Source organism: Protopterus annectens, chromosome 11.part0 (assembly GCF_019279795.1).
Source record: "Protopterus annectens isolate FY-2018-M chromosome 11.part0, PAN1.0, whole genome shotgun sequence".
Classification (NCBI taxonomy): Eukaryota; Metazoa; Chordata; order Ceratodontiformes; family Protopteridae; genus Protopterus; species Protopterus annectens.
In genome coordinates, this window is record NC_056745.1 from 881468440 (window position 1) to 881489889 (window position 21450).

A 21450-nucleotide genomic window follows, 5' to 3' on the forward strand; every position below is an offset into this window, starting at 1 on the left:
TCTTAGGCAGATTTCTCCATAAGATTAGGCATGAAGCATCCTCCCCCTTCTCACTCCTGCTGTTTTTCTAGTGTTACTGCCTGATATAGGACAGGTTCACAGTTTATTCTGTCAAGCCTTTTGTTTTTGACTTAGACTCTTCTTTCCATCCGTCTCCCATCCCTTTGAGGATTCAGTTGTTTTAGTCCTCATAAGAAACTTTTTCCAGTCTTCTTTCACTGTATAGCTTATCTATGCCTATTGCTAGCTCACTAGACCTCAGCTTTTCATTAAAGACGGTCTGTTTTCTGCCATTTAATTCATAGAGGTGCAGTTCCCTGTGTAGTCACCCAGTCCATTTTTACCATTCATTGCATTCACGTTCACATAACAAGAAAAAAGCTGTTTCCAAGGTTCATTGTGCACCGTATTGAAAATAAAGATGCCTTTTACAGCAGACATGTAATTCCCCAAAAGACAGAACACACTTTTGCTAGGGAGTCCTGGTAGATGCCACGATTGTGGCAACAGCCACTAAGAAAGAGCTGCAGAGCAAAGCTCACCTCTTCATCCCTCTAACAGGGAATCTAGGGCCTTGGACAGATTTGGTAAGTGAGTTTACATTTCAGCAACCTTTGCCCTGTGGTCATTGAATTATTTGGCACACTTCACAAGGTTGCAAAGAGGTTTAACTAAAGAGCTCTCTAAATCTCTTTCCAGGTCCATGTCTGTGGTGGACCAGAACAAGATCTCTTCACATCTGGCTACCCTCCAGTCTATATCTGATGCATCCATAAGGCTGATATCCCACACTGCAGAGGGTACTTCATGGGCGGCAGGTTCAGGCATAGCCATCAGGAGACATGCTTGGATGTGCCTACGCGATTTTGCAGAGTCCTTCAAACCTTCATTCATCAGTGCTTCTTTTGATAGATCTTCTTTGTGTAGCCCAAAGGTGAAGAAAATTCTCTCCAGAATTGAGCAAGACGGGAAAGCCTTGTCTGCTGTTGGGATCCGTTTTTCTGCTCCTTAGAGACCCTTTTCCCAGAATCAACAAGGAGGCAGGAAAATGTGATTTTTGCAAGTCCCAAGGTCCTTTCCAAGACTCACGAATGGTTCTCCCAGGGCTAGAGGAGGGAACTCTAATAGACGACACAGCCCCCATGGCAGAGGCAGCCTGCAGAACCACGTTTTCTGGGATCTTTCCTCAGACTCCATGCTCACGAAAGGTTGCCTGACTGCTGCTCTCTGGAGACAGTTGAGGGGGCTTGTCATTGCACAATGATGCCTTGACAGTTGTATGCAGGGGTTATTTTAAACCATTTTTCTCAAATTCCCCTCTCAGAAATGAAAATGTGGTGAGCCAAAGGCCTTCTCCCATCCCTCAGAATGGGCAAGCTGGCAGCAGCCATTCACTGCTGTCCTCCCTGACCAGTTCCTACAGGTATCATAGCTGCTAGTCTGAATCAAGTCGCCTTGGAAATAGTGAGGGCTTTATCTCTCTGCACCATGGAGCTTATTGCTAGCATAAGGTGTGAATCTTATCTTGGACAGGACATGTTTAGACATAACATAGAGAGGCAGTCAACATTACACAACTAAGAGGACTGCTATTTTAATCTGTTAGCATGTTTCTTGAAATGTGGAAAGAAACCCGAAGTGGACCCTAGCAGAAACTCATGTGGGCACAAGGAGGAAATTCAAACTCTGCAAAGACAGCACCCCAGTTTGAAAATGAACTGGTGAACCAAGCAGTATAATGCAGCAACACTGACCATTTCACCACCAGCTTTTCTAAAATCTGCATGATGTGCTTGCACATGTGTAACACCATTTACTTATATACGTACAGTCTACCACTTACACAGGTAAGTGACCTCCAGTAATGCTGCACCTGTACAGGCCATCTGAGACCATATGCACTGAAACATGACTATGTGTGCCCACTGAGTAGCAATGGACACAAAAGATAACATTAGAAAGATGATTTCTTTCTATAATCTACATCTATCCATCCTAAACCCCTTTTCCCATTTTGCACATGGAGTCAAGGTGTCCTCATCCCCTTTTCCCATTTTGCACATGGAGTTGGTGTCACTTCAACAGTGACATTCATCTTGAGCTAAGGTTTACGCCACCGGGTGGCTAGCCCTGCCACTGTAGTTCATACATACCACTCACTTGTGCACGCTTGCACCTACGGACAATTTAGGGTGTCCAGTCCACCTACTGCATGTCTTTGGAATGTGGGAGGAAACCGGAGCACCCAGAAGAAACCCAAGTGACCGCGGGGAGGACATGCAGACTCCACACACAAGGCACCCCAGCCGAGAATCGAACTGGAGAACCTCTTGCAGTGATGTGACATTGCTAACCGCTGCATGACCACGAAAGCCATACATAACTTGGCTTATCTTTATCAACTTAAATCATTTTCTTGATGTGTGCAAATGCATCGCGCACCCAGACATTGGCTGTGGATGAGTCATACCATTTAGGAGTCCACCATTGCATCACATTGTTTCTAGCAACAAAGTATTATAAGAAAGGTATTTGCTGTGGTGTATTATGCACTGAATGACTGCTTCAGAATGGCTAGGGTGAAGTTGGATGAAAAGTGATTACAAAATGTGGTCCACCTGGAATGTCTTTGCCACATGTACTGTAGTCTGTAAAGAAGGGGACTGGAGAATGAGTTCCTTCTCCTTTGATCATCTTGCAGTAGCTGTGGTAAAAATCTGCATTACTTATAGGCAAGGATATATAATCAAGATCTAAAGATGTCATTGTTATATTCATCAGTGATTAGAACAGTTATAATGTTGGCTTATCTTTATCAACTTTAAATCATTTTCTTGATGTGTGCAAATGCACTGCGCACCCAGACATTGGCTGTAGATGAGTGATACCATTTAGGAGTCCAGCATTGCATCACATTGTTTCTAGCAGCCAAGTACTATATGAAAGGTATTTGCTGTGGTGTATTATGCACTGAATAACTGCTTCAGAATGGCTGGGATGCAGTTGGATGAAAAGCGATTACAAAATGTGATCCACTGGAATGTCTTTGTCACATGTACAGTCTGTAAAGAAGGGAACTTGAAAATTAGTTCCTTCTCCTTTGATCATCTTGCAGTAGCTGTGGTAAAAAAAAAATCTGCATTACTTATAGGTAAGGATATATAATCAAGATCTAAAGATGTAATTGTTATATTCATAAGTGATTAGGACAGTTATAGAGTTCACTGCCCTCTTTGGGATGTACCTCACTTGACATATCAAATAACCAGAGAACTCCCATAGGTTGCAAACTAAGAATATCTCAAGCTTAAAGATTTTCAGCTACCAAGAGAGGCTAGCAGCTCTATCCATTTACTCAGTTTCTTAGAGACTCTTTAGGGAAGCCATTAGAGACTGTGCTATCCTTGATCTCCTATACCTCCACAAGTCTAATAGCTTAGCAAGCTTAGAACCAGGGACCTGAACCTTCAACATCAAATAAATAGAAAGTGATTAAGAGAGAGATTCATTATACAGTTCCTTCCCTATCTTTGGAATAGGTTGCCCCTGCTGGTTAAGCAGTGTAGTATATTATCATTCTTCAGACAGAATCTGGGCGACTGTATGGTTAATGTTAATTTTGCCCTGAGAATAACTGGCCTAGCCCTCCTTGAGAAAGGGGGTACAACCTGACAGTGGATGTTAGCAAAGGGATTGATGGTCATGAGACCAAGTTGCCTTAAAGCTGCCATGATTCCTATAATCCTATGAGAAAAAGGGCATTAAGCATCACTATGAGGAAATCTTGATGGAAAAGAGGTTTCCATCCGAAGATTGGTCCATTCAAGCACTTTTTCCTTAGAAAAGAAAATACTGTTGGCAAGGAACCTTTTATGGAAAAATCCAGTCAAATCAAATCCAATATCAAATCCAATCCAAACTCCAGTTCAGTCACACACCAGCAGTAGTTTCACAGCACTTGTAGCTATATAGCTATATAGCTATATAGCTATATAGCAATATAGCTTAAAAAACAAATTGTTTATTAGCTCCTCCCACTAATTAGCTAGATTTAATTCCTTTTAAGATCATGAATGGAAAAGTAATTGTTTCTAATTGACCCTTGCCAAGAACTTTTAAAACTCAAAAACAAAACTGTTAAGATAAAACAAAATTTAAAATAAACCAATCTGTAATATATTAAGAACAAAAATAAATAATGGAAGTGTCTCTGTATTAAATCGAGAAATCCAATCCAAATTCCGGTGCAGTCATACAGCAGTAGTAGTCTTACAGCACTTGCAGCTAAATGCTATCTTGCCCATCTAGCATGTCTCACCCAGCCATTCTTTCCATCAGACTGTTCAAATGGTTTGTGCAGTTGCAGTAATGGCTAGGGATCCACTATGCCTTCCCAGAGTGATCCAGATTATTTTGGCTTCACAGAAGAGATTCTTAATTCAGGCACTCCAACATGGGATGGACCCCTTCTCCACACCAGTTCTTTCGGTCTTAGAGTTTCTGTGTACTCTCTGATTTAGGCTCCAATTATTCCTCTATCGAAGTTCAGTTGCTGCTGTTTCTAATTTCCATCAAGGTTCATATTTTTAAACTCTGGCCTTACAGAAGTTACGCAAAGCTTTTCAAAAAGATTTTCCTTCTGAGATCTCATATTAAAGCCCATATACTTTGCTGGGGTCTCAGTTTTGGACTGGAGGCACTGATTTGTCTTCCCTTTGAATCTGCTTTCAGACTGGATTAAAGTACCTTAAAGACCCTGCTTCTAGTAGCCATTATCTCAGCAAAGCAAGTCTCTGTAATACTTGCTGCTTTCCCCAAACTCCTTATTTAGTCTTCCACAAGGATGGAGTATCCAGCAGAACCAGTCATTCACTTCTGCTTAAGGTCACTTAAGAATTAATTCCAAATTAGACTGTTCATCTCAGTCTTTTTCTCTAATATTTCAGTACAGGGGAGCATTTGTTACAGTCATTAGATGTTTACAGACAGATACAGTTTTACTTGCATTGTACTAAAACCATAAGAAAAGGCAACCAGCTTTTCATTGCGTCAGAAGGTTTCCAAAGTTATTTTGTGCAAATGGTTGTCTGACTGTATAATCTTTATATATTAGTCTAACAACAGACCCATGACATTCAAACCCAAGACATATTTTACGGCTTCTACAGTATTCAAGATCTGTTCAATTGATATTTGTGCTGCACCAAGATGGTCTGTGCTGCACATAGGTTCATAGGTGGGTACTAGGCTATCGGCCCAAGGGCCTACATAAGCCTAGCCAGCAAGGTATCATAGCTTACTCCACCCAAGAAAGTTATTTTCCTGTGCCACTGTCCAGCAGAGAGACAGAAGTGATCCCCGGGGTGTATTTCCTATTTTCCATCCACTCATCAAGATTTTTCTTGAAGAGTGCTAATGAAGAACTTTGCTTGACATATATGGGTAGCTTGTTCCAGAGTATAGGAAGTTTCTGGGACAGGAATCTATCCCTCCAGCGTGTCCTGTTTATTGTGGTGACAAGGTTTAGGTCCCTAGAGCATGTAGCTTGGAGGGATTGGGATTTCTTTAGGTGTAGCATATCCAACAGCTCTGGGTTTGACATAGCTTTATATGTTAGGCAGAGATCACCTCGGAGTAGGCGATATGCTACGGAGTAAAGCTGGAGTTTATCAAGCACAGTAAATTGGATGTGATTTCCAGGTCAAGGTCCTTTATTGGGTTTGCCATCATCAGGGGCATCCTGTCTTCATTCTGCTTAGGCCTCTGTAGCTGGAGAATCTGTCCCCTTACGTTGAAGTGGATGGTGAGGTAATGTAAGGATATGGAAGTTATGTAATTACCATTATGCTAGGTCTTCATTATCCCTAGTTTGACAGCTTCTGCCACCTACTCTTTAAGCCCCTCCAAATTCTCATGCTTCTCTTATTGCTGGACAGACCTTGTAGACCAGTCCTGAAGTTTGTCCCTTGGTTGCCACAACCACTACTTCTTTACCTTTTAGTTCCTTTTAGGGTCTGTGCAGCAAACTCAGTCTGAGAGTTGCATGGGGAGACAGATGCATTGTGGGAGTAGGGAAAGAGCTTGAGCATTTTGGAGTAGCCATAGATGCTGGGTTGGATCTGCCTGATGGCAGATTTCCCACAAGACAAAGAAGATGGATGAGGGATAATGAAGAAACTGCATTATGGTAGGTACAAAACTTCTGATGTTGTCATTTTCATTCATTCCTCAACTGATGGGTCTTGTATCCAACTTGGATGCTTTTTCCAGCTTCTCGGATCCAACTCTCGAGCTCCTCCTTTTAACCTTAATGCCCCTCTAACCTAACATACCTCAGATCACGTTTGTTACCATATGGCTAAGGCACAGATTTTTCTCTGTCAAGCAATCTGGTATTTTTTCTCAGGGTTGTGAGGTTTTTGTCAGATTTTTATTGCATTTTTATTATCTTCTGAATTTCCTCACCTGTCCTCCCTTTCTAGCATTTTTCAGGTTCTATCATCAGGCAATACCTCTTTTTCATACCTAATTCTTGGGTGTTCTCTTGAGTACCATTGTTTGAAGTTCTTCGTGTTTCACTGTTGCAGTCATCACATTTGGGTTATCTGCTTGCAGTAGCCCTCAGTCCGCCTGATTATCAAAGTCTTGGGTCCTGCGTCGGTTGCTGTCTCATCTTCCATGACGTCAGGTAGTCAGGGTCATAAAGCATGCAGCCGACACCATTACATCAGTCTTTCTTACTGTGCGGTGCCCGAAGCAGAAGCAGTTTGCAAGTGCCGGTCGGCTGACTCCTGAAATTTTCGTTTTCGAGTTTCAGAATTGAAGTCTTCAGCTAAAGCTAAGTACCCCGTTGGGGAAACTTTTTCTTGCTCTAAACCGATGTCCATAAAAGTCAGTAATTGTATTTCTTGTGGAAAGCAAAACCTCATAAAGATTTTAATTCGTACTGTATTCCTTGCCTAGGCCCTGACCACGACATACCTAGCTGTCGGTTTTGTGCTTTATTTAAGCAACGAACTATTCTTCGTCGGTATATTTACGCTTCTAAATATTTTGGTACTCTGTTCAATTATCCAGATATGTCTTAGGTAAACCATCCGATTACCGACATTCCAAAAACGCAAAGATAAAGACAAGAGACAGGCCACCTAGGTCCAAAGCTGTCGACGACGCTTCTCTTAAGCCAGTCACCAGTTCCCCAGTACTCAGGCACTTTTGCAGCCCCTGATACTCGCTACTTCAGATTTGCATGCTTCTACTGAGACCCATTCGGAGTCCAGTATGCCACGAGATGCTTCAACTGTGGAACCTGCGGATGTCTCTACCTTGGATGGGTCCGGAGCCAGTGTGCAGGCACCGGCTTTTGAGGGTGTATTCAGGCCTACTGTCTTGCATATTAAACCGACATCTTCTTCTTCAAGGCCTAAAACTCGAATCATGCCTAGAAAACCAATGTCCAGATAGCATGGTCAGGCCTCTGTGCCTAAAAAACAAATGATAAGAATGGCTGAAGACCTTATTACTTTAATCAGGGGAAGCCAACTTTCCCCCTCTAAGAGACCTTGGACTGAATTTGCTTATGATACTTCTGACCAGGATTCTGAAATTTCTGTTTCCTCTGTTGACCAGGATTTACCCTTATCTTCTTATGAGGATTCTGTTGCAGTGGACTCTCTTCCCTCTGCTCCCCCAGAGGATTTTTCTTTTAGTGAGACCTTGCATACCTTAGGGAGCATTTTCGTTGGGAAAGTCAGGATTACTCTGATTCAAAAAAGAGGCTTAGGGATTTCTTACTCTTGCCCCAGCACAGGCCTTTAGCTATCCCTCCTGTACTAGGCATTGTTGATGATGCCTTTTTGGAATCCAGCTTGGCCCCTGACTCTTTACCTCCTGCTCCCAGAAAACCTGATAGATATTACAGGGATCCTGACTCTCACAAGTTCCTTTTTAAAAATCCTACTGCGGATCCTGAGACCATTTCACAGGGACCCAAGGGCATTAAGGCTACTACTGCCAAAAATCCTGTCTCCTCTGATAGAGACTCCAGGGCATTGGGTAGATGGGGTAAGAAGGTATACACTTCCACAACCTTGGCTATTAGGGCCTTAAATTGCCAGTTTCATATGTTAAAGTATCAGCAACATATTATTGGATTGCTTAAACAGAAAATGATGATTTCTGACTGTGCTAAAAATAAGGATTTATAGGATTTAATGCATTCTGCTGAACAAGTTGGAAAACATTCTTTGCAATGTGGTTTTGATTCACTAGAGGCATCTTGCAGGGCTGTTTGTCACTGGGGCTGTACCTAGAAGGCATGCTTGGCTTAAGGAGCAATCCTTGCCAGATCAAGTTAAAGCTAAATTGGTGGATGCTCCCTTAAATCAGGACCGCTTGTTTGGCAACAAAGCAGAAGTTGTTCTTAAAAAGATGGAGGAAAAAGCTAAATCTATGCAAACTGTTAAAGATTTCCTACAAGTACAGCCTCCAAGATTTAGTAGGCATTTGCCCTCTAAGAATTGGTCCTTTCTTGCCTCTTCCAGGCCTTCTCTGTCCAAACCCAGAACCAGCAGAACACCCAGGCTTCAGTCCCAGGGTACGCACAGGACTAAGCAGTGGAGGGCTCCCACTTCCAAATCAGGGAGTAGTAAGATTCCCCCCTATGGTAAACTGTCTCAATGACGTAATTTTAAAACTTCCAAGCACTTGTCAACTGACTGCTCCATTAGGGGGAAAGATTGCTCTGCAGGCAAAAAACTGGGAACTCATTACCCAGGACAAATGGGTTTTAAATATAGTTTCAAAGGATACAGATTTCACTTCCACATGTTACCAACTCCAAACGGTTGGCCAGATCTACCCCCAAATCAGTGGGTAGAGGCTCAAAAACAAGTAGTCTCTGACTTAGGGATAAAGACTATTGAAACTGTACCAGAAGAGGAAAAGGGACAAGGTTTCTACTCAAGACTTTTCCTGGTACCCAGAAAAGACAACTCATGGCGTCCTATCCTGGACCTTTCTATCTTAAACACCTTTTTGGTGATTCCAAAATTCAAGATGCTAACTCTTCACCAGTTGCTTCCTATGCTACGCAAAAACGCCTGGTTGGCGACACTGGATTTAAAGGAAGCCTACCTCCACATCCCAATCAGGGTATCTTGCAGAAGATACCTACGGCTTCAAAGCAGGCTATATGCACTATCAGTTCTCTGCACTGCCCTTTGGCTTATCTACTGTGCCCAGGGTATTCACAAAGTGCCTAGCTCCAGTCATTGCATTTTGCAGGCAAAGAAATATTCAAATATACCCATACCTGGACGATTGTTTAATTCAGGCAGAAAGCCAGGAAGTAGTTTTGAATCATCTGGCATTTGTACAAAAGGTGCTAACTTGTCTGGGGTATACCATAAACGAAAAGAAATCACACCTGGTACCCTGTCAACAAATTATATTCTTGGGAGCAAGCTTGAACACAACTTCCCAGATGGCTTTCCTCATGCCAGAGAAACAAATTCATTTGACAACTTACTTCAAACTCATGGCCACAAAAAACCTGCTGTCTGCAAGACAAATACTGCAAGCATTGGGGTTCATGGGCTCGTGCATTCTACTAATTCCATATGCAAGACTACATACGAGGAAACTACAATGGTATCTAAAAAGCCTATAGTGTCAACATTCTCAGGATCTAGAAGCAATGATACCTATCATACTTTGTCTACGGATAGAGTTCCATTGGTGGGCAGAGGCCTGCCACCAAAACAAGGGACTACCTTTCACTGTACCCCCTGCCACCCAAACCCTAACAACAGATGAATCAGACTATGCATGGGGGGGGGGGGCGCACCTTGCAGGGAAGTGCATTCAGGGCAAATGGAACCCAAGTCAAATGCACCTGCATATCAATCAAAAAGAAATGTTAGCTGTACAGAATCCTTTGACAGCCTTCAAGGACCACATTCTTCCAGGACAGTTAATGGTAAAGACGGACAACACCACTGTCGTGTGGTACATAAACAGGCATGGAGGTACCCATTCTTACCCCCTCTGCAGACTAGCCATGGCTCTGTGGAACTCAGCCTTGAGCTACCAAGTGCATCTACAGGCTCAATTCCTGCCAGGAAAACTAAATACACTGGCAGACGAACTAAGCAGAAATCTCATGGACCCACACGAGTGGAAACTGGAACCAAAGACTTTCAACATGTTGATAAACAAATGGAGAAACCCAGATATAGACCTGTTTACCTCCCCCAGAACTACCAGTTGGACAAATTCTGCACAAGGACTCCCCACAAACAAGCTTGGAAAGTGGATGCTCTGCCATTCAGCTGGAAAAGCCTTTCAGTTTATGCCTTTCCTCCTCTGCCTCTGCTCTCCAAAATACTACTAAAGATCAAACAAGACAAACCAAGGATGATACTGATTGCACCAGACTGGCCACGCCAACACTGGTACCCCCTCTTGCGCAGTGTGTCACAGCTAGTCCCATGGCACCTGCCTCAGACCCCTACCCTCCTCTCACAGCAGGAGAGCCAGGTTCTGCATTCCCAGCTTCAAACCCTGAACCTGGCAGCCTGGCTAATTACCTAATATCTCCGTTACCATCCCTCAGTAAACAAGTGTTGAATGTCATTTTGGAGGCAAGGAGGCCTAGTACTAGAAAATCTTATGCTGAAAAATGGAAAAGATTCTGTGCCTGGAACCAAACTCAAGAGATGGCCACAGCAGCACCCAATTTACCTCAGATTCTTCAATACTTAACTGAGATGCTTCACAAGGGCCTTTCCTTTTCCTCCATCAAAATTCACTCCTCAGCCATTTCAGCTCATTTCAACTCAGAACCACCCCTCTTTTCTCACCCACTGCTCAAGCAGTTCCACAGAGGGGGCCAAAAACTTAAGACCACCCAGGAGAGCCCCAACTCCAGCCTGGGACCTTAACTTTGTATAGGAAAAACTCACGCTTCCTCCTTTTGAGCCAGCTGCAAGTGCAGAGTTAAAATTCCTTTCTTGGAAAACAGCTTTCCTTTTAGCAATCACTTCAGCAAGAAGGGTATCTGAATTACAGGCCCTTATGGTAGTGGAGCCTTTTATCATCTTTCATGCAGACAGGGTATCCCTCAAGACCAATCCCTCCTTCATGCCCAAGGTGGTATCCAATATGGCTCTTAATCAATCCATTAATTTGCCAGCCTTCTTTTCTAATCCACAGAAGAAAGGGGAATGGATACTGCACTCTTTAGATGTGTACAGACAACTTAGATTTTACTTGGACAGGACTAAACCTCAAAGGAAATCTGAACAACTGCTGGTGGCATTTGCTGCAGGGGCAGAGGGGAAGGCTATTTCAAAGCAAACCATTTCTAAATGGATAGGCCATTGCATTCTTTTCTGCTATAAGCACCATGGAAAACCTATCCCACAGGGGTTAGACCCCATTCAACCAGGGCTGCATCTACCTCTACAGCCTTTCTCAGAGGTGTCCCTACTAGAGACATCCTAGAAGCTGCTACCTGGAGTTCTGTACATACTTTCACCAAGCATTACCGTTTGTCAATTTTCTCTAAATACAGAGCTGGCTTTGCCACTGCAGTCTTGCAGGGCCTTATAGATGGTCCTAATGCTATCTAAATTCCTCCTCCCTTCCTTAGCTTTGGGAATTTACCCAAATATGATGAGTGCAGCATTGAAACACGAAGAACATAGTACAGTTGTGTGCACTTACCATAAATGTAGATGTTCGAGTGTATTCACTGTTGCAATCCTGGTTACCCTCCCTCCAGCCCCCTGACTTCTTTTGGCTGTACCTCTACTGTACTATGCTTAAAAGCTTTTTGGTGTATTTGCTTTTTTGTTGGAGGTATAACCTTGTGTATGTATGTATATATATCTATATCTATATCTATATATATATATATATATATATATATATATATATATATATATATATATATGTATATTTAATTGCTTCCCATTAGGGGGGCACCTGACATCTGAGGCAAGAAAAACTGATGTAATTGCGTCGGCTGCATGCTTTATACCCCTGACTACCTGACATCACGGAAGATGAGACAGCAAACGACGCAGGACCCAAGACTTTGTTAATCAGGCTGACTGAGGGCTACTGCAAGCAGATAACCCAAATGTGATGACTGCAACAGTGAATACACTCAACATCTACATTTATGGTAAGTGTACACAACTGTACTTTCCTTTACCTTTCTTTCCTTTCCCATTTTCCACCCTTTAGAAGGGTATTCCTGTGTACCACTTTTGGTACCTTTTCTCCCCAAAAAAAAAAAAAAAAAAAAATTTATACAGTAACCATCACTCTTGATCTTTTGGTTAAGATCAATTGTAATATCTTTACTTTACAAAGACAGATAAGCCAGCTGGGTTAAAAAAATGCATTTTCTGTGGGCACAAAATTAACAACTCTGATGCCCACATGGAATGTGTTTATTGCTTGGTCGCTACCCATTTAGATATTGACTGCAGTATCTGTGCAGGTTTCAATTCCAGAGCTATAAGTGACAGAAGAATTAAGTTGGTTATGAAGCGCTTTCATCATTTAACTTCCTCTTCACTTCCAACTGGGGCTCAACCCCCCTCCAAGAGGTCCAAGAAAGGGAAACCTGAATCGACTTCTAAGGATAAGGACACCAGAAAAAGGTCTATGGACCAATTACCTACTTCGGCTCTGATCATGGAGCCCCCATCAAAAATTTCAAAAAAGTCAGGTCTGACTCCCTCGGATCCTATAACCTCAAAACCTAAGTCACCTTAGATCTGGTCACCCTGATACTCACTGGAGCTGATAGCTATTTGACTTCCTTCTTCTTTTCTCCAGGAGACTCCAAGGAAGCCCTCCTGACCACCATCTACCAGCTCATCACTTAGATTCTCTAGGAGGTTGTCTAAAGCAGAGGTGAGATAGGATGATGAGGAAGTTCCTCAGAGCTCAGGTCCAGATGGGGGTTAATTCCTTCTCCATCTCCCTTTGGGCTGCCTACTACTGCCTTTCACTTAATATCTGCTTCTCCGGCCCATTCTGTAGTTTCAGAGCCCTCTGATTTGAGATCCTTGGGGGTGTACTTATTGGATCTGAAGACAGGTTGTTTTGCGGCTCTGATCACTTCCCTGAGCCATCCATCACTAATCCTTTCAGAGCAGGAGGACTCTCGGAGCTGAAGTGTCTGCAGAAGCTCCAGGGGGTTGGGATAGACTCTGAAGTTTTCTGAGCTGTCCTTGCCTCTCAGTGTTTCAGCACTGGAGAGCTTGGGTCTGACTCCATCTTTGGGAAGGGCACCTGTGGGGATTCAGGGGTTCTTTACACAGGGAGCTTCAGCTGCAGTGCTGCCGGCTTCTGTTTAGCCTAGTCCTCTGCCTTTGAAATAGTGGAGAGGACCTTCTGTTTGCGTAGACAGAGGACATCCTTGCCTCCCTTGAATCACATATCTTTACTACCATTGGGTCTTAGTTCTGAGCCTCTCACTTCTATTTCACTGGGGCAGCCAGTCCGTTCAAGTGTCCAGTCAGTCTCTCAGGACTCCTCTGTCAATTCTGATGCATTACTAGACCAATCCACTGATGAGGTCTCTCACTGAGTCTATGTCCATGTCTTCAGCCTTATGGTCAAGAACATCTGTAGATGACATTTGTGCCACTGCCACTTGATCCCCAATGCTCATACCTTTATTACTCATTACAAATTGGATTTGGTTTCTAGGAACAGAGCTGCCTTTAGCACTGCAGTACTCTGAAATATCCTTTGAAGAAGACCACCCAAGGGTCATCTAGCTGGGGACTCTGTCTCATCAGTTGAGGAATGAGTGAAAATAACATTGGATGCAAATGTTATGTACTCGCCATAACAGTGCATCTATGTTACCCATATTCATTCTTCCCCCTTCCCTTTACTCCTGGAGAGACCTAATGGATAATACTTTGAGAACTGTAGTTCCTTGTTTGAACATCAGTTCTCTATTATCTCTGCTTTTTTAAATTCCTTATAGTATCAACCATGGATTATTGGGAGCAGCTACTCAATCTGAGGTATGTTTGGTTAGTGGGGCACAAAGAGTAAAGGGAGGAACTCGAGAGTCGGATTAGAGAATTTGGAAAAAGCGGTCGAGTCAGAAAAGAGACCCATCAGTTGAGGAAGAGTGTAAATGTACAACACAGATACATTGTTATGGGGAGTACATCATTTTTGTTATTCATGAACTGCAGTAATGAAACCATATAGACTAGAACTTTCTGTACCTTACATTGACACTGAATATGTAGTTTGTACTGTCCAACTCAAGAGTGGAGTAGTTTACAGAAATCTCCCATTCTTTGAGGAAGACAAACCCTGTTCCAGAAAACTAAAAGGTTCAAAGGGAGCAAACAGAAATGTGTGTGTGTGTGTGTGTGTGTGTGTGTGTGTGTGTGTGTGTGTGTGTGTGTGTGTGTGTGTGTGCTTCATGATGCTAGAAATCAGAACAAGTCTATCTGATAATGTATGCTGGGAACTACTGTCATACCACCTAAAGGCTTATGTGCATGGTTATTAGCAGCCAACTTGATGAGACATTCATAGAATTTCTGACGTAGAGTCAGGTGCACTATCAAGTCTGAAAAGCATCAAGTTAAGAGTTTTTGATGGAAATGGATGGACTGCAGACATGTTGATTATAACTCTTCCAGTATGAAAATAAAGAAGTTGTAATTCTCATGCTCTCTCAGCTTTATTTTGTACCTCAACAGCCATTAAGGCAGTATGCATAAAAATGTTCCCTTGTTTCTTAATGACATGGGCATGGGAGTTGATTGCTATAAAAGGCCAGGATAGCCAGCGCATAAAACTTGTTGCCAGATGTACCAAGGATGATGCTGTTCCTGGTGTCAAGATAGCTGCTGATGACTAACATGTTGGTGAGAGCTGTCTCAATGTGAAAACAGAAATTATTGAAAAAAGTCAGTTGCAGGTATTATTTTTGGTCTTTTCCTCATAAAATTTGTCATTTTCTGGCAATTCACTGAGGACTGAAGTAAGTAAATAATGCCACACATTTAAGTTTCAGATTTTATATCCTTCAGAAAATGCATGGTAACACAAACCAGTTGTTATTTTAGCAACTTACAAGTTTATAAGAGCAGTGTTTATAATCCGTTCCTGTTTTTAGGCCTTTGTTCCGATTTCTTGTGCTATGAGGTTACGAAGATGGTAAAAAACTATGTACCTGCACACATGAATTGCTTCAGCAAGATGAGGTATTTAGATTCTGGATTAAAAAAAAGATTGTGTTATTGCAGGTTAAGATGCACAAGAAGAGACTAAACAGAAGATCATGTAAATGTTAAGAAATTGAAAGATCTTAATTATTGATATGGATAGTAAGATGCACGCGATGAAAATGTTTTTTAGTCCCTCTTGTTTTTATATACAGGTCAGGCATGATTTATTCAACTGGAGAATTGAGGACGACAGTTGAGAGTTGATGGAATTTGGAATGGAATGAGGTCAAGACTTGAGTACAAGTTGATTCTCCCCATAGAACAAGGTAGTTCAGGGTTACCTGATTTGTAATGTTATAGGTTCATAGGTAAGTACTAGGCTATCAGCTCAAGGGCCTATGTAAGCCTAGCCAACAAGGTTCCCTGGCTTATGCCACCCAAGAAAGTTATTTTCCTGTGCCACTGTCGAGCAGAGACACAGAAGTGATCCCCGGGGTGTATTTCCTATTTCCCATCCACTCATCAAGATTTTTCTTGAAGAGTGCTAATGAAGAACTTTGCTTGACATAGATGGGTAGCCTGTTTCAGAGTATTGGAAGTCTCTGGGACAGGAATCTATCCCTCCAGCATGTCATGTTTATTGTGGTGACAAGGTTTAGGTTCCTAGAGTGTGTAGCCCGGAGGGATCGGGATTTCTTTAGGTGTAGCATGTCCAACAGCTCTGGGTTTGACATAGCTTTATATGTTAGGCAGAGATCACCTCGGAGTAGGCGGTATGCTACGGAGTAAAGCTGGAGTTTTTTGAGGCAGTCAGTGTAGGGCATTTGTTTGAGGCCAGTAATCCTCTTTGTGAGGTACTTCTGTGGCCTTTCCAGCTGCTGCAGATGTCTTATCAGGTACATTCTAAAAGGGGCGTTGTACTCTGTAATGGGTCTAATGAGTGTCGAGTAGATGGGAACGATGACCTCTCTTTTCCTGGATGAGAACCCTTTTATGATGTGTGCCATGTAGAAGGACTTCCTGACTACTGTGGCGATGTGACTATCAAAGGAGAGACTACTGTCCACCTGGGTCCCAAGGTCTCATCACACATTTGGTGTTAGATTGCTGCCTATGTGGTAGTTCATGGGTACAGAGTTTTTACCAAAGGGGATGACACTGCACTTTTTGACACTGAGCTTGAGGCCATGGCTCTGACATCAGGCGTCTGTCTCAGCGAGGCCCTTCTGTAGGATGTCCACATCATTTGGGGACTTGACTATGGCTCCTAGTTTGCAGTCATCTGTGAACTTCGTTAGCCAGAGGCCTTCTGTGTTAGCCTGTACTTCAGAAAAGTAAATACCAAACAGGAGAGGTCCCAGGACAGAACCCTGTGGTACTCCACTTTTCACTGCTTTGAGGTCAGATTTGGAGTCTGAAACTTTTACAGTGTGGGTTCTGTCAGTGAGCCAGTTGGCAACCCAACTTGTGACATAGGGATTTATACCTAGTTTAGTTGTAATTCCAGAATGGGGAATGGTGTCGAAAGCCTTGGAGAGGTCAAGATAGGCTGTGTGAACCACCTTACCCTCAGCTACGGCTTTGGTGACTGCCTCAAAGAAGTCGATCAGGTTCAGGAGGCATGATCTGCTTTTCACAAACCCGAACTGGGTGGGATCCAGAGTTTGGAGGTTACCAATGTCTTAGTTTATGAGTTCCATGATGATACGTTTCATGGCCTTGCAGATCAGGCTCATCAGGCTAATAGGTCAATAGTTCCCGGGGTCAGTGGTGGCTCCCCTGTGTGGAGTGGGATAACTGTTGCTGTGCGCCATTCAGTGGGTGCAAAGCCTGATGCGAGGCTGTTATTGAACATGCTGCTTAAGTGGGAAGCCAATTTTAGTTTAATAGTGCTGCTGATGGCTAGTCACATTCTGTTACAGGCCCACATTTACCTTGCCAAAAGGAACATTTTTGGCACCAAAGGATAATAGAAGTTGGAATGGATTTCACAGTTTTACATTCTGGTCTGGTACATGTAGCTTCAGCCTAAGAGAGTAACCTAACACTCACTAGGGACATATTAGTGCTTAACACATGAGGCCACCTGAATTTTAATTCATGTTATGATTTCTTATTAAAAGTGATCCTAGTATTTCAATATCTACACTTGAGTACACTCACACAGTCATATGTTTCTTAGTTAAATATATCTTTATAAATTTTTATTTTATTGTGTTTGTTTTGCAGGTACCTTGATGATGTCTCCCTGCACCATTTAATAAATGCTCTCTGCTCCTTATCCATGGAGGCAATGGATATGGCATATGGAAACAACAAGGTACACAGTACATGTCTACATCCTGTTCACTAGCATTGTAAATCTGTCAGAGTACTTAGAACTTTAATTTTTTGCTGTGCAGACATGAGTTGTCTTTTTGGAAGAATTGTTTTGCTAGTGGAACTTACTGATGTTCTTCATCCCACATTGCTGCAGTCCTAACACTTGGGGTAGTCATGGTCCGATGCAGAAGCAGTGTTGCAAGTTCTGAAATTTTAATTCGAGTTTCAGACAAGTCAGAGTTGGTAATATTTTGGTTTTTCTTGCCTCAGTGGTTTGGATGTCAGAAAAAGTGAATAACTGTATTTCTTGTGGGAAACAGATATTACCATAATTTGTGTATACCTTGTTTAGGACCTGCTAGGTTTAATGCGGAGGTTGGATTGTGCAAGGTTGGTCTTTGGGAAGCGGTGCAATTACAAAATGCGGCTTCCTCAAAGAAGCGCAAGGACAAGGCAGTGAAACCTAGGTTAGATCAGTGGAACCGGTGGTTCGACGGAGGCCTCTCTGGAGTCCCAGGGAGAAACTTTGATTTTACAGGATGTGGCCTCCCAGGAGGCAGGGCAGGCTGTAGGGGCTTCAAGTAAGGCCCTCTTTCTGCTTCCAAGGCTTCTCCTAGAGGCAGGTCTAGTTTAGCTTCTGTGGGGTCACTCCCAGTTCTTCAGGTGCTGTGCCCAAGAAGCACATGCTCAAAATGGCAGAGGATTTAATTACTTTAATTAGAGGCTCTATGCCCCTCCTGATAAGAGGCCTAGGATGGAACCTGTGTTGGGGATTATGAGCAGGCCGGATGTGTCTGAGTCTGAAGACTTGCAGGAGTATTCTCATTATTCTGATTCTGATGTGGATGATTCTACTCCTTCTGCTTCTCCTCCTGAGGATTTTTCTTTTCAGAGACCCTTCACTCCATGAGGGAGCATTTTAAATGGGAAGGCCAGGATTTCTCTGATTCATTTTTGTTTTACCCAGCATAGGCCTTTAGCTATACCTCCTGTTCTGAATGTGGTGGAAGATGTGTTTGCAGAGGCTTTCTTTGCCTCCTGCTCCTGTTAAACCAGATAGGTATTACAGGGTGCCTGAAGCTCATAAGTATCTTTTTAAAGAGTCCCTAGGGAGACAGAAAACTATAGCCCAGGGGCCTAAGGGTGTTAAGGCTTCTGTTGTCAAGAATCCGGTTCCTGCAGATAAAGAGGCCAGGGCCTTGGATAGATGGGGAAAGAAAGTTTATACTTCTTCCACTCTAGCCATGAGAGCTTTGAATTGCCAGTTTCACATGTTGAAATATCAAAATTATCTCCTTTCTCAGTTGAAATCTAACGTTGATGCTAAGGTATTGACTGTAAAGAGTTACAAGATTTAGTGCATGTTTCTGAGCAGGTGGGTAAGCATTCTTTGCAATGTGGTTTTGATGCTGTACAGGCCTCATCTAGGGTGGCTGCCACTGGGTCAGTTCTAGGCATGCCTGGCTGAGGGATCAAAATTTATCTGACCATGTTAAAACTAGGATTTTGGATGCACCTTTGCAATCTGATGTCTTGTTTGGTTCTCCTGCTGAAGCAGTTTTAAAGAAAATGGAAGACAAGGCTAAGTCTATGCAGACTGTTAAAGATTTTTTGCAGGTTCAGCCTCCAAAGTTTAGTAGAAATTGGCCTACTAAATCCTTCTTATGATTCCCAGTCTAGGGGTAGATCTAGATGTGGCAGGGGCAGAGGTCAGGGCTCTTTCAGGCCTAGAACAGGAGTTCTCCTGCACAGTCTTGAGTGAGGGCAGGGGTCAGTCCTTAAACAGACCCAATGACCTACCTTTTCAGCTGCCAGAACCTTCTCGCCTGGCAGCACCTTTGGGAGGAAGGTTGGCACTTTTCAAAGAAAATTGGAGTTTAATTACCCAAGACAAATGGGTACTGGATATCATACATCACGGTTACAGGTTTTATTTCCATACCTTGCCTCCTTTCAAAGGCATGCCAGACATTCCTCCTCAACAAAGAATAGAGGCTCACAAGCAAATTTCACTGTTACTCCAAATAGGGGCCATACAGCGGTTCCTATGCCAGAAAGGCTGTTCCTAGTACCAAAGAAGGGAACACGTGGAGACCAATTTTGGATTTATCTATCCTCAACACTTATCTGGACATTCCCAAGTTCAAAATGTTGACGTTGCAGCAGCTTTTACCTCTGCTGGGCAAAGATCATTGGATGGTAACTTTGGATCTCAAGGAGGCTTACTTTCATGTTCCTATCAGACTAAGTTGCAGGAGCTGGGACTTCTCACTATCAGTTCTCTGCATTGCCCTTTGGCTTATCTACTGCCCAGAGTGTTCACGAAAGTTCTGGCTCCAGTGATAGCTTTCTTCAGGCTAAAAGGAATACAGATTTATCCTTATTTGTGATTCTGGCTCAAGGAAGGAAGAGCTTCTTCATCATTTGGAATATGTGATAGCAGTGCTAAGATGCCTGGGGTATTCTGTGAAATAAATTCCAGTCTAGTACCCTCACAGGACATGTGCTTTCTGGGTGTGAGACTGAATACAGCATCCCAGATGGCCTTGGACAAACAAAAGAGTCTATCCCTTTACTTCCATCAGCTATCTCATCAGTCTGACTGCAAGGACAGTCCTTCAAGCCTTAGGGTTCATGGCATCTTGTATTCTGGTGCTTCCCAATGCCAAACTGCATATGAGGAAGCTACAATGGTATCTCAAAATGTATGGACACAGCACTGCCAGGATCTGGACACTGTCATTCAAATAATACCTTGCATTCAAAAGGAATTTTTGTGGTGGGCTCAGGAATGTCACCTAAACAAGGGATTTTAACGACAGATGCCTCAGACATAGCTTGGGAGCTCATCTAAATGGAAAGTGGATACAAGACAAGTGGCCTGCCAGACTACAGCATCTACATATCAACATGAAGGAGATGTTAGCAGTCCAGTTTGCATTAATAGCTTTCAAGGATTTACTTCTTCCAGGGCAGGTGTTGATTCTAACAGACAACACAACTGTCATGTGGTACATCAACAAGCAAGGGGAACACATTCTTATCCTCTATGCAGGCAAGCAATGATTTTGTGGGAGACTGCTCTCAGTTTACAACTAAGTCTTCAGGCAAGGTTTCTGCCACAGAACTCCTTAGCAGATGTGTTAAGCAGACAAATCATGGATCCCCACAGTGGAAACTGGATCTTCATGTATTTCAGAAATTGACAGTGTCCAGGGAACTCCAGACATAGATCTGTGCTTCTCCACTAAACCACCAGCTGCCAAAGTTTTTTCATCCCACAGCTTGGAAAGTGGATGCTCTTTCTTTCAGTTGGAAAAATCTTCATGTGTATGCCTTTCCACCTCTGCCTCTCCTCCCAAGGGTACTTCTGAAGGTCAGACAGGACAAACCAAGGATGATTTTGATAGCTCCAGATTGGCCTCGACAGCACTGGTACCCACTACTGAGAAGTCTAGTACGGAAGCCTCCATGGCCTTTGCCTTTGATTCCACATCTGTTGTCCCAGGAGGACAGTCATTTGCTCAATGTCAAACTTCACTCTCTTCACCTAACAGCATGGCATATTCTGTTTTAAACCATAGAGGGTCTCAACTTCCACAACAAGTTTTGAATGTGATTTTGGAAGCTAGAAGGCCTAGTACAAGGAAAGTGTACGCAGATAAATGGAAGAGATTTTTATTTTGGAGTGCAGCTAAGGATTTGGATGTTTCTGAGCCTGATTTAAGTGTGGCTCTTCAATATCTTACTGAGTTATTGGACAAAGGTTTGTCCTTCTCTTCTATTAAGATTCATGCTGCAGCAATTTCAGCTCACTACGATTGTGACCCACCATTGTTTTCTCATCCTTTATTCAAGCAATTTCTTAGAGGGGCAAAGAATATAAGACCCCCACGAAGGGCTC

The 21450-nt window shown here is 42.9% G+C and overlaps 1 protein-coding gene across 1 annotated transcript in view; it reads left to right on the forward strand.

Annotated features, from left to right (window-relative positions):
• MON2 (MON2 homolog, regulator of endosome-to-Golgi trafficking) overlaps positions 1-21450 on the forward strand; it is a gene marked incomplete in the record, with an annotated part of 2751369 nt that overhangs the window by 1722830 nt on the left and 1007089 nt on the right. The window contains 1 exon segment of the mRNA XM_044088289.1: positions 17454-17544. Coding sequence (XP_043944224.1) covers positions 17454-17544 — 91 coding nt within the window.